The 14,168-nt window shown below is 39.7% G+C and overlaps 1 protein-coding gene across 11 annotated transcripts in view; it reads right to left on the bottom strand.

Annotated features, from left to right (window-relative positions):
• Window positions 1-14,168, bottom strand: part of capt (adenylyl cyclase-associated protein 1) — an 861,909-nt gene that overhangs the window by 348,418 nt on the left and 499,323 nt on the right. For all 11 annotated transcript variants that reach the window (XR_010861164.2, XR_011018799.1, XR_011018798.1 and 8 more), the window contains one exon: window positions 9,187-9,356. Coding sequence is in view for 3 of the 11 variants with exons in the window: in XM_067155020.2 (XP_067011121.2) it covers window positions 9,187-9,356 (170 nt within the window). In the remaining 8 variants the exon portion in view is untranslated. The remainder of the gene's footprint in view (window positions 1-9,186; window positions 9,357-14,168) is intronic.

Genomic DNA, 14,168 nt, shown 5'->3' with positions numbered 1-14,168 from the left:
TTACTTATTTAAATGACTGAAATTCATGTTTTACCCTGAATTAAGTATTTAAACAAATCTTTTTGTGAACTTTTTCACTTCACCATTATTTTCTTGTTTGAACTTTGTTGCCAATCTAAGACACAATATTAACTGTATAATTAACTGCGATCAATCACGTAATTATATTTTTTTCCAAACTAAATGTTAATTAATTTCAACTAATTTCAACTCATTATTTTATTTAAGAATTCTGATTACTTTATTATCATACATTATCAAATGTGTTTATTGCAAACTAGACCTGATTATGTAATCATATTAATGTAAATCAACCCTTTTAATGCCAGGCTGTAATGTAATGGTGGTGCTAAGGATGCCAAGACAATTTTAATGAAAATGCACACACTAAGGAAAAATATTCTCCTACTTATATTTTTCAAGGTAAACGGGTAAGACATTTTTGATGTTGACCCTTATAATTTTCATATTTTTTCAGTGCTCCTCAGGAAGAGGAGAATGAGTCTCTTCCTAAAACAAAGGTGTTCAGAAAATCTTATATTGGTGATTACACTGAGGAAATGGTAAAGTCACCAAGGAAAGCCCAGACCTTCATGCAGGTTGCCAGGGAAGTTATTCATTTATCCCATAAGAAGCTAAAATTGGAAAGGCAGAAGTATCAGCGAGCTATTAATCAGTTGCAGAATGGGAAAGCCTTAGTAAACCATCTGAAGGAGAAAATGATAACTGAAGATGCTGCTTGCACGCTTGAGGTAAGAAAACAACAGCCTTTTTTTTTTTTTTCTTTTTTTTCTTCCCCGGTTTCCCTATAACCGCTAGCCTTTGGTGGTGCTATTTGAGGATCCAACCAGTCTCTGGGTTGATGACCTAACAGAGAGACAGACATACATAAAATTTGGAGTCTGTAATTTGTTCTTATTGTATCACAATCTCTTGAACAAATATTTCAAGAATAATGTATTACCATAAATTGACTTGTGAAAAAGCATAATGTACCTTTTAACTTCCATTGTTCCAGAAATGCCTTTCTCCTCCTGCTGCCCAACTTCTGATGTGAACAAAGGATAGTGATACAAGAGCAGAGTATCCTCCTGAACTACGCTTCTTTGGACTTACATTGAATTTATATTCAAGTCGTACATACAGCTACTTGAGGGCTGTATTTCCTCAGGGTTTGTCCCATCCCAATACACTGCGGAAGTGGTATCAGTCAGTGGATGGTAAGCCAAGATTCAGTTCAGAGGCCGCAACTGCTCTCATTTCGAAAGGGAAAGAGATGGCTATCAATGGAAAGCCCCTAGTGGGTGAACTGATGATGGATGAAATGTGCATCCAGAAGCACACTGAATTTGATGGAAAACAATTTCTTGGTTATGTGAATGGTGGTACTGAAATCGAGGATCAGGATTTACCCAAAGCGAAGGAGGCTTTAGTGTTTATGGTGGTCTCACTGAATGGACACTGGAAAATTCCAGAGGGTTATTTTTTGATTAATGGTTTAAGTGGCTTGGAGAGAGCAAACCTAGTGATTGAGTGCCTTAAATTTTGAAATGACCTAAATATAATTGTAGTGTCACTTAATTTTGATGGGGCTGCTTCTAATTTATCCATGGCCTGTTGTTTGGGAGCTTCTTTTGATGAAAATAATATGGTGAACCGGTTTGAAAATCCCTCAAATGATTCTAAAGTGTTTATTCTTCAAGATGCTTGCTGTGCTATAAAATTAGTCAGGAATACTTTAGGAGTTAAGAGGACTTTTGCCAGGGGTGATAATGTAATAGAATGGAGGTACTTAGAAGAGCTAGAGAAACTTCAGAGTATCGAGGGTCTTCATCTAGGAACAAAACTTACCAAAAGGCACATTCACTGGGAGAAGGAACCCATGAAAGTAAAGCTCACCACACAAACATTCAGTGAAAGTGTTGCAAGTGTATTGACATATTGTGACAGAGACTTAAATCTTCCTCAGTTTCAAGGGTGTGAGGAGACTGTAAAATTTGTTAGGCTCATGAACAATATATCTGATATCTTGAACAGCTGTAATCTTTTTTCAAAGGGATGGCAGAAACCATTGAAAGCAGAGAATATCCACAGTACGAGGGCTTATATTCAAACACTAAGGAAAAATATTCTCCTACTTACATTTTTGAAGGTAAATCCATATTCTTTTCTTTTTTTTTTTTCCACAGCACACAGGTGAATACAGATCATGTGCGTGAGACTGCGATTGCATTTGAGTTTTATTTTATTCATTTAAAAGTGTACACATTTTTTATTATTTTTTGAAAAATTAAATTCTAAATTTGACCTAATTTTTACATTTATAGTGTATTTTTATCAAGGGTACGATGTCTTTGAAAACATTCAGCTAATTTTGAATAAAATTCAAATTCTTGACAGAACTTTTTAAGAATTACTAATTTTTACAAAATTACGCACACACAGGTTAAATACACAATAACCTCTTTACTTCGAACACTTGTCAGTCGATAAATTATTGTCTAATGAATAACTTGATGTTAAAACATTGTGTATTTTAATATCTTTCATATACTTATCCATCCTTACACTACTGGAATTAAATAAACAAAAAAAGAGTGATAACAAGCAACACAAAGCGGCAGAATGCAGGGCTACCACGTGCAAAACAACCAATACGTCAAAAGAAATCTTTTATAAAAGTTCACTGATATCATATGTTATCAATCTTTTCAGACAGTAAAAGTTTCAAACTTTGCAGCGGTATTCTTATACTGCCATCGTGCAGCAGAAATTGAAGATACAGGCGAAAGAAAAACAGACAGATCGGTTCCGGACATTTTTAGCAGCAGCTCGCATGGCCGATAGATCTACCGCCTAGCATTTTAAGAGTTAAATTATTTTTCCTTTTAATTTGTGTTGTTTTTGAATGGTTAAGTGGAGCAAAGTTCCAGTATTTGTATTTCTTTTAGATCCACTGAGTGGGTATAGTTGGTAGTCCTTGGTCAATATATCATGACAGGGATTACGGTACAACTGAATGAGGCACTTTTAAAACTAAAACATTACAACGCAGAGAGCTAAATATCCTCCTCATATCCTAATCAGTGTCAAACCACTTAATACGTTTCTCTATTAGAGGCAGACAACTGTTTCCTAATGCAATAATTTATTTTGTGTGCAACAACTGAAAATATACTAAAATTTCTGATGCAGTATGATGTTAATACTCCTCCTGAAGCCTTTCAATCACTTCGCAGTCTCCAGTGACTGAATGAGTATATAAATGAACAAATGGAACTGTTTTCCCCTGCCCCTCATATCAATTCACTTTCAGCCTTTCTCAAACAATTTTTGTTGTTCCTGCACTAAGTCACCTGTATTAAGTATCACTATCATTTTCGGACAGAAAGCCGTGAACTTCACATAATTACTTTTAATCATTATCAACCGTCTCCAGTTGCCCAGGTGCGGTGCAAATCTGCCCTCCATTTGGGTCTGTTGAGGAACGTCTCATCTTGCTGGATCTGCACCCAAACCAATCTTCATTCTCTCATATCTTGTCCACCTTTTCCTCGACTTACCCCTGGGTCTCTTGCTTTCAATGTAAGTTTCCAGCCATTTTCTTCCTATTCTGTGGTTCCAATCATTTGACATGCCTGCGCCACCTTCAGCAGGGTTTCACTTGCTCACTGGTTAACATGGGCCTGTCTTATCACTTCATTTCGGAGTGTGTCCTTTCCTGTTTTTTGTGGACAGTTCTTAAATATTTCATCTCCACAGCTTAGAGTTTACTGATGAGGTAGGCAGGTTAACTACATCTATGAAAACCTTCGCCTACGGTAACCCCTGCCTGTTGTAAGACGTGACTAAAAAACCCAGGGGCTCTCAACTTGGGAGAGTGGGTTGGTGACCACAAAGCCCTTAGCTGTGTCCCGGCACTGCTTCCATTTGTGCCAGGCTCCCTATCCGACCTCCCTTGGTCAACTCTTGTTCTTTTCTAACCTTGACGCTATTAGGTTTCCATGGCCTAGGGAGTCTTTCCTTTTCACGCCCTTCCTGGCCCTTGTCTTTCTTTGGCCGATATCTTCATTCTTCGAAGTGTCGGACCCCCTCCATTTCTTTCTCTGATTAGTGTTTTATACAGAGGATGGTTGCCTAGTTGTACTCCCTCTTAAAATAATAATCACCATCTCCATATGAAAGCCTTCAACTCAGAAGACTGGGCAGGGTCACCAAGAATAGGATGAAGGGTATCATTCCTACTTTGTACATGACATGAACATCATGTGCAGCACAAATGATACATCCTGTTCTCAGCGATCCTGCCCATTCTTCTGAGTTGGAGGCTTTTACAGATGTGGAGAACCTGCCTACCTCATCATCCGGGGAGAATGGGTTGAAAGCGATAAAACAGACCACTCTCTCATAAAACAGATGATGAGATCTACCTACTGTTTGTCATCTTCTTGAATGAGGGAACTTGTAGGCTATGGTGGAGATAGGTGAGGACCGTGCACTCTGTAACGGTGTGTACTAGTGTCAGATGGGCGCTGTAAGCACACAAGGAGAATAATTCAAAAAAATAAATTTTGCTAGTCTATGAAGCCCAGGAGTTTTTAAATACATTGTCAATATATCTTCACTGAACACTTGTCATACCTGTGAACAATCTTAAAACACCAACTACCTTGGAACATCTTGAGAATCATATTTAATGAAGATGATGCTATTTATTAAAGGGGCCTAACATCTAGATCATCGACTCCTACTGGTATGAGGTGGAACGAAATGAAACTACACAGTACAATCTCGATAATCCGGTGGTTGCAGAGGTGCCAACTTTGAAGTGGATTATCAGTAATCGCCCTCCACCCCCGAGAAAAATTTCGAGTCAAGTCCAAAGCATGTTCCTTTATTCTTGATAATGACACCCCTTTTGCCCTTCCCTCTAGCAATCTATCCAAAAGTATATCATATTACACTATAACATTTGCACGCAACCTGTTGGTTCTGTGATAAAACATTCCTTGTAGCTTGATTCTCACGCAGCAGCTGCTTTTCAGTGTAGTTTTTCTTGAAGCATCCTTCCGACTGTGAAGACATTTTCGTTTTCTGAACCACAAGCGACACCAGTCCAGATGAGCTTAATGTAGGCCTCACTCTTAATCTTTCTGTCAACTGTCAGGTACACTTAACACAGCAAATACAACATTACTGAAGGATTTATAGTGGAGAAGAGCAGCGCCTGAGCTCCTTCATTCACAATGAATTTTACAACACTTATCGGTAGCAAAAGGAAGTCACGATCAAATAATTATTGTTGCCAACTCACAAGCATTGAAATAAAGACGATTTAGGAGAAAGGCTCGAAAGGACTGAACATTTTTTCCTTTTCTTTTCTTTCCTTTCCGTCGAAAATTATTTTTAAGTGATAATGTCAGCTTTTCCGTAATAATTTCCCCTTTGACTGTAACTCCGTAATCGTGAGGTGAAATCCATAATAATTACGGACAATTCGTAATAGTTGGCACCTCTGTGGTTGGTTAGTCCGGCACGTTTGGTAATCCGGCACTCTCGGGAAACACGTATCATATTGACTTCTCTCCCTCCTCCCTTCACTATCTGCTCATTCTGTACGCCGCTTTCCTGCCATTAGCTCTTTTGCCATTGTTATCAAGTTTACAACCTAGTGTATACAGTAGTACGTACTGTACGTATGTGTAGGTACTGTATTTTGTAATGCGTTTATCTAGTGTACTACCAGCAATGTCGACCAAATGAAAGGACGTGACTAAGTTTGTATCAAAAACAAGAGCTAATTAAACTTGACAAAGGAGAAACCACGGCAAACCTAACATGGACTTATGGCGTTGGGCGATCTACATTCTATAGCAGACCCTACACGGTCAGTAATACTGAGTCAATAATACTGACAGTACGCATCAATATTGTAGCGACCTTACACGATCATTATTACTGTCAATATTTTGGTCAGTACCAGTGCACTTGCTACCACTGCGGTATTCTCACCTTACAAATAAAAAGTCGATAACCGTCAATATAACTTGAAATTGCAGTATTTTATCAAAATGGATCGTAAAAGACGGGGATGTGTAGCTACCATACTAGTAGTCTGCACAAAACGCAGTGTTAAACGTAAACGAGAAGAGAAGAGTATTCTCATATGAAGTTCTTCTTCCTCTTCTTAATCTGTTTACCCTCCAGGGTTGGTTTTTCCTTCGGACTCTACCTCCTCAAGGACAGTGTCCTGGAGCGTGAGATATTGGGTCGGGACATACAACTGGGGAGGATGACCAGTACCTCTCCCAGCGGCCTCGTCTGCTATGCTGAACAGGGGCCTTGGTGAGTGATGGAAAGATTGGAAGGGATATACAAGGAAGCGGTCGTGGCCTTAAGTTAGGTGGGAAACCACAGAAAACCACTTCCAGAATGGCTGAGGTGGGAATCGAACCTACCTCTATTCAATTGACCTCCCGAGGCTGAGTGGACCCCGTTCCAGACCTTGTACCACTTTTCAAATTTCGTGGCAGAGCCGGGAATCGAACCCGGGTAATCACACTAACCACGGCACCACAGAGGCGGACTCATATGAAGTTGTTGAGGGAAATACAATAATATCGAAGTAGAAGATTATCAGAACTATCTCCGAATGAGTGAGGTAGGCCTATTTTTGCGAAATTACTAGGAGTGGTAGAGCCTTTTCTAATAAGGCAAAATACAAACATGCGGACCTGTTTATCGGTGGCAGAGAGAAATTAGCGGTGACATTGAGGTATCTTGCAACTGGTAGAAATTTAGAAGATTAATTAGGCCTAAAGTTTTCCTCTATAATGTACCAGTTTCCATCAGTATAGCAGTTGTGGAAACATGTGAAGTATTGTGTTGCGTTTCATATAGCTTGATAAACTTTTGCGATAGGCCTACTTGGCGGTTCCAGAAGCACCTCTACTTGGCCTTGGTGAGAAACGCATTTGTCGTCCATCGCTGCTCTGTTAATACTGACAGAAATAATGACGAACGCACTCACACGGTCAGTATCCCCACCATTCTACAGTACTGATGCTCGCAGATCAGGAAATCGGGATCTGCTTCAGTATTGGCCTTCATTCCATCATTCCAGTCCACACGCGATCAGTATTACTGTCAATATTTTTCGATACTGACAGTTTTATTGACCGTGTAGGGTCTGCTTAAGACATCAAATTCAACCGTGATAAAATCCTGGAGCACGTTAGGACTGCTGAGGGAGACTTGAAGGGAAGAAAGACAGTTGTTAAAACAGGTGAGTGTCCTGAAATGGAAAATGCTTTATTCACTTGGTTTATGCAAGAGCATGCCAGGCACATGCCATTATCGGGTGACATTCTTCGTGAAAAGTCAAAATATTTTTACGAAAAATAACAAAAAAGGACGATTTTCGGGTTAGCGATGGCTGGCTTGATAATTTTAAGAAAATATTTGGGATTCTTTTCGTAACTGTCATGGGAGAAAAATTGTCTAGTGATGTTTTGGCCGTTGACCCTTTACAGAAGAAATTTGAAGTAAAAATCCAAGAATTAGGTCTTCTGTCAGAACAAGTTTACAACGTGGATGGAAGTGGTTTATTCTTCGTACACTCTTCCGAAGAAAGTGCCCCAGGAAGAAAAATGTCAAAAGACAGACTGACATTCATGCCTTGTGCACATTCCACTAGCACACACAAACTTCCGTTACTGGTTGTAGGAAAAGCCAATCATCTGAGGGCATTTCAAAATGTATCTCACTTACCAGTCACCTATAAAAACCAAACCAAAGGATGGGTTACACGAGACGTTTTTACCAAATGGTTCAAGCAAGATTTTTTACCGGCTGTAAAAAGATTTTCAAAAGACCACAATTTACCTCCTAAAGCTTTGCTACCTCTGGGTAACGCTCCTGGACACCTTAAAGAAGAGGATCTACATTCCGAAGACAGGCAAATTCAAGTCCTCTACATGCCTCTGAACACAACACCACTCTTGCAGCCCATGGACCAAATTCGCTCCTTTCTGATATAATAAAACAAACTGATAGAGTAATACATTTTTGAAGAAAAAAAAAAACTAAAATTAGATGTAATTTTCAATCTAGCTCATAGCTGGAACAAAGTTAAAAGTGACACTATCCAGTGTTCATGGAAAAAGGTTTGGCCAACGCACCCTGTTTTCAATTCTGAAAACGTGGTTGACCATTTCTGAAGATGATAACTCTTCTTTACAATTGACTTCTCAATTTTTCCATGAGTTTTCTAACAAATGTGAAGTGGATGTTACCCTCACACACGAGGATATCACTGATTGGCTTCAAGGGACAAGCGAGGAAAATTGTCAGTCCCTGTCCGACGAAGAAATCCTCAGCCAAATAGCCAAATTCGATCCCCGGATGACGAATCTAATGACGACTTGGAGATTTCGACTCGGCGAACTGTGACCAACAGCGATGCATTGAATGCTCTCAATGTCTGCACTCAATGGGCAGAAGAAAATGGCATCGCAAGTGATTATGTCCTGGTGCTTAAAAGGTTACAAGAGTGGGTTTTTGATAAAATGTATAAATCAAAGAACAAAAAACAATCAATGATTATTTTTCATAGCCAAAACCTGTGTAAGTATTATTTTTTCCAGAAATAGAAATGTACTCTACTTATCTGTATAATTGTTTCTTTTTTTTTTCTTCTTTTTAACTCCCGATAATTTGGAATTTTTCGATAATCCAGTGGTTGCCCGGTTCCATATGTCAGATTATCAAGATTGTACTGTAATTAAAATTTTAAGATATATCCACCTACTAGAATCTAAAACGAATGAAGATGAAAAATGACCATGAATCCAAAACTATCAGTGGATCCAATTTGCAATGCCTTATTTTTCGAGATGATGCTTGTTGTCCAAAGGGGCAAAAGCCACGTCACTGGCCCCGTATAATGTTACTAATCACTGGTAAAGTAGAACCATGGTGTTCCTCATATAGTGGTACTAATCACAAGTAATGTACACCCGTGGTGTTCCTCACAAAGTGGTACTACTCAGAGGTAACACAGACCCGCAGTATTCCTCATACAGTGGTATGCAGGTGCTGTCCAGACCCATACTCCTCAACGTTGACGGTTCAGCCAACGAACCAGACAAAAACAGTAATTTTAAGTCATGAGGAAGAAATACTTACGACAAGCCACTTTTTGCCTTCTTTGACGAAGTTGGGCGGCTTGTCAACAGGCTGGCTGGATCCTATAGATCGGAAAGTGCTGCTCTGTGGGGGAGGCTTGAACGGCGCTGGGCCGGCACGAAGAGCAGTATTTTTGTGTGTCTGCATGTCTGGAGTCACCTTCTTCAAGGCTGGAAAAATGTTTAAAAAAATCATACATCATAAAATTTGTGGGACACAAGGTACCACTTTGAGTTCCAAGAGACATGAGTAAAATTAGTTTAGTAAGCGTTTCATAACATCATCATAGTCCCCAACAGTATGAGCTACACAACAGCATATTCTGAATTCCATAAAGCTTCTAGAATTTCAACATAATTTCTGAGCCCTCTCATTAATTCTGTTCAGCATTGCCTGGAGATAATAATTGCAAGATACAACGAACATAACCATTGTTTTCCAAAATAAACTTTTAGCTTATTAGGTAGTATTGAAGAGCATCCGATGCAAAATTGGAAGGTTGTGGATTTGCATCTTACTTGTGTCCATTTGGCCTTTATATTTTGATTTTTTGCTAGTGGCTTTACGTTGCACCGACACAGATAGGCAGATAGGCAACGAAGGGATAAGAAAGGCCTAGGAGTTGGAAGGAAGCGGCTGTGGCCTTAATTAAGGTACAGCCCCAGCATTTGCCTGGTGTGAAAATAGGAAACCACAGAAAACCATCTTCAGGGCTGCCGACAGTGGGATTCGAACCCACTATCTCCCGGATAGAAGCTCACAGCTGCGCGCCTCTAACAGCATGGCCAACTTGCCCAGTTGGCCACTTTTTTCTTTACTTAACATATCTTCGATATACAGCGTATATTATAACTATAGCAACAAAAACAAAAACCAACAAAAAAAACCAAGGATGCTCTTCGTGTTAAGAACGATGGTGCAATCTGATTGACGGAAAAAATTGTTCTTTTTGAGAAAATGAGGTTAATTTGTTACTTTAGGCGTGATTCAAATTCACGAATTCGCCACATTTCCTATGCCAGAATAAAAGCCGCTGTTCTATAGGGAAGAGAAGGGGAGTGGGAGTGAAGTGTACCATGGAGACATGGACAAGTTTTCTTGTTCGACTACCACAGGATTGTTCTTGCCTCTTACAGGCAATATCAACCGTTCGTTTATTGAACAGCCGTAACTGCACACACAGTACAAGAACACACTGTAATTACGACACACTTGTCAGTCAAGGAATGTACCAGATCGTTTCTCCTTAGTTATAGTAACATTATAATTTATGCTCGAAGATGCAAAACTGCCACCCCACGATTGTGTATTCCTTCACTCACAACATTGTAAATGGTATGAAATACTGAACGAAGGAAACAATACGCCCACTGGTTTGATCACAATGGATGCCCCCGCTGCTACTTCGATACACAGTTCACAAACTTTGGACTCTGTTCAGGATGTGTGGTGTGTCGCGAACGACCTGGAAGCTGTCTGTATTGTTGGTACAAGTTCATCTTCTCTTTCTACAGGGTTCACATAGTGCAGAACAAACCGTACACTGCCTTCTGGGGCTGGGAAGCGACTATGAGAAACGAATGAGAAATTTGTGCATTCGTACCAAGCATTACCTCTGTCTCCCACTTCCCTCCTCTGACGCACAGCAACAGGCAGCGGCTGGCTCTTTGGCACAGCAAATATGGTGAGACCGTCAATTTGAATCGCGCACCCAAAAATAACGAAGTAATCTCATTTTCTCGAAAAGAAAAATTTTCTCTGGCGATCTGATCGCACTATTGTTCTTAACTCGAAGAGCATCCCTGGTTTTTTTTTTTTTTTGTTTCTTTGTCGGTATAGCTCTATAGCATCCTGTAAATGTACTGAACACTATCTAATAAGCTGAAATTTTATTTCAAGTAAAATGCAATCATGAAAATTAAAAATATTCACAGACCACTGTCTATTGGCACTTTGAAGCCCAGGCTGTTTTGCCCACCACCAATGCCAGAATCCTAGCTTTTGGCATTACATTTATTAACAGAACTTCATATTATAATGCCTAATTTTTATTTTTTAAAAGAAGCAAAGAGAGAGCCAGTCAGCTAAGATTGGCATCACTTACTGACTGTAGCCTTTTCTCTTTCACCCCCCCCCCCCTCCCCCCTCAACAGATTTCTCTTGATGAAAATTAAGTTTTGTTTGTTTTTGTTTTCTGCTAGTGGTTTATTGTCACACTGGCACGGAAGGTTTCGGTGATGCAAGGGTGGGAAAGAGCTAGAATTAGGAAGGTAGCAGCATCATATAATGAGCTGCGGTCGCGTGCAGTGTTTTTGCGCATGAATCAAACGACGAGCTCAGATCACAATGACACAGTGCCTCGCTTATCTTCGTATACTAGATTCCCTTTGCAATATGATTTCTAACAATATAGACTGTAATGAACTAGAGGCAAGTACTGTTGGTAAACAATACTGTCTATTTCTTTGTGACATTGGAAATGTTGGATAAGATTTTATTTCATCAGTATTCTCTATTCATTATGCAGTAGAAATGGTTTCGCGATAATGACATGAGATTGAAAGCACTTGAAAATGGCAATAATGTGGAAAATGAAGAGTTCAAGGATAGTGATGGCAACAGTGAAAGTTACTGCAGTGAGCAGAATATTGAAGAAAGTGACAGTGAAAGTGCTCGCCAGGTTCTTCCAAACGTGCACGGCCGGTGACACAAATGAACCGTAGTGACTGAAAAAAGAGACAATCATCATGATGGATACAGCGGGCTTTCAGATATATTTACAAAAAATGTACACGTCACCCACTGTCCGAAATTGCGATGTTTTTTAGAGTACACGGATCTGCTATTTTCGAAATTACAGTATTTGAATAGAAACATTTGTACCACAGCCAGCAGTCACTCAAGGAATGAAGAATGGGTAAGTCATAACCTTCAATGGCATGAATGCAAAATATGAGTGAATTATCAGCATTAGTTATTATTTAATGTAAGTTTTTGTGTGACAGATACGCTCAAGCTATGGCCATGCAAATTAAATCTGATTCCACAGTCAACAACGTGGCCATTTATTGTGACTTGAATGGGTAAATTACAGTGGCCTGGTGTGAAAATGGAGAACTATGGAAAACCATCTCCAGGGCTGTCGACAGTGTGATCTGAACCCTCCATCTCCTAACTGAGAATGTTTTCTGGGCGATGTTCGTGACATGCGTTTTCCATGACATGTCATCATCAAAAGTAACACCTAAGACTTTTACTGATGATATGGATGGTATATTAGTATTACATAACCTCATCAATGGAATCTCTCGTCGACTGACCTTCGCAAGTAGTTTCGGGTATCCAAGGATGATGGCTTGCGTTTTTACTGGGTTTAACGTACGAACACAGCCGTCGAAACATTTGGTTGAATTAAACTGTGAGCGTGTCTTAGTTTTGCGTTTCTAATCTGTTGGGTTGTAGAGTTTCTCAGTCTCTTATAGTTAAGCAGATTGTCAGGAGTGCAATGTTTTCTGAGCCGTCTATACGCAGCATCGTGTTCAGCCATTGGTGCTCTAATCTCATCTGAGAGCCAGGGAGCTGGCTTCCGCAAAACTCGAGCCTTTTTTTCAGGGGCATGTCTATTGTACAACTCAGTCATATGTTGATTGAAAAGAGTCACTTTGTCATTTACGTCTTTAAGTTTAAATATGTCATGCCATGGCACTGCAACTGTGTCTTGTAAAAGTTTATTCTTATTAATTCTTCGTAGATCTCGATACGAAATTATTTTCGGTTTGAACTTGGGACGTTTAATAGAATAGGCCATAAATAAAGCGTAACGTAAACACACTATCTTACTCAGAATTTCACAAGTGCTGACCAGAAAGACCCTGCTAGCATGAGTTCGGAGATTACGTGCTGTCACACATCCTTGACCACACCAATTCCCCAAAACCTACCACTTCCATACATTGTAGCTTAATGACAGTAATCCAGCAAACAAAGTTACCGCCACTACCTCACTATGCTACAAGAATATATTCTTCTTTCTCAGCCTGGAATTCTTTGCCAGTCAGTGCAAATACTATGAGTGAACAGTATACAGATGGATTTCTGTACCACTGTAATATGGACAAGTGTCTGAGTCACAATGGTTAAAAGCTTTCCTGTTAACAATAAGCCAGTAGTGCTTGTATTCCCAGGACAATGCCTAATAAACAAAGAACATGATGCAAATTTAGTTGTATATTCACCTTCCACATCTGCTTCAGCTCTCGCTGGTAGGGTTAATTATTTGATAGAAATAAAAGTACACAAATATCAAGACAATTATCTAAAACCAAGTTTCACTTAACATTCTAGTGAATTACCAGAAATGGCCTCAGTATATTATTTGCTTGGGCATTTTAGCCAACAATAGTTTGAAACCTGTAAAACTTATGAGATGCTTCCAGGGAAAGCATCCAGAGCATGGAAGTAAACCTATCAACATTTTTTTTTTTTTAAGAGCGTTATAGATAAATGACAAATTCCTAGAAAAGCACGCTACAGTTCATAAGAATGCACTAAGAGAATCATTTGAGTTTTTTTTGCGACGCACCAACACGGGATAGGTCTTATGGCGACGATGGGACAGGAACGGCCTAAGAGAGGGAAGGAAGCGCCGTGGCCTTAACCTTTTCACTGCCGAATTTTGATGACTAGACGAGCCCTCTAGGCCGGGTTCTTTTTAAGGAGGTAGCACTTTTACAGATACATATTTACTGATATTATTAATGGAATGCACATCGTCCCCTTAGCCCCGCAGCACAATACGGGGCCGGGGGTGAGGTGAGATGATATTTTATACCACATTTTTACGGCCGGATGCCCTTCCTGATGCAAACCTCAGTTGAGAAGATAATAAATATGAAATGAACGATGGTGAATGATACTGGGTAAGGAAGTGAAAAAGAAAAAACACCACCTCAGGACAGCTGACGGTGAGGTTCGAACCTACT

Source organism: Anabrus simplex, chromosome 10, assembly GCF_040414725.1.
Source record: "Anabrus simplex isolate iqAnaSimp1 chromosome 10, ASM4041472v1, whole genome shotgun sequence".
Taxonomy (NCBI): Eukaryota; Metazoa; Arthropoda; class Insecta; order Orthoptera; family Tettigoniidae; genus Anabrus; species Anabrus simplex.
Note: the sequence above shows the minus strand (reverse complement) of the source record. Positions and strands in the feature narration are given on the sequence as shown.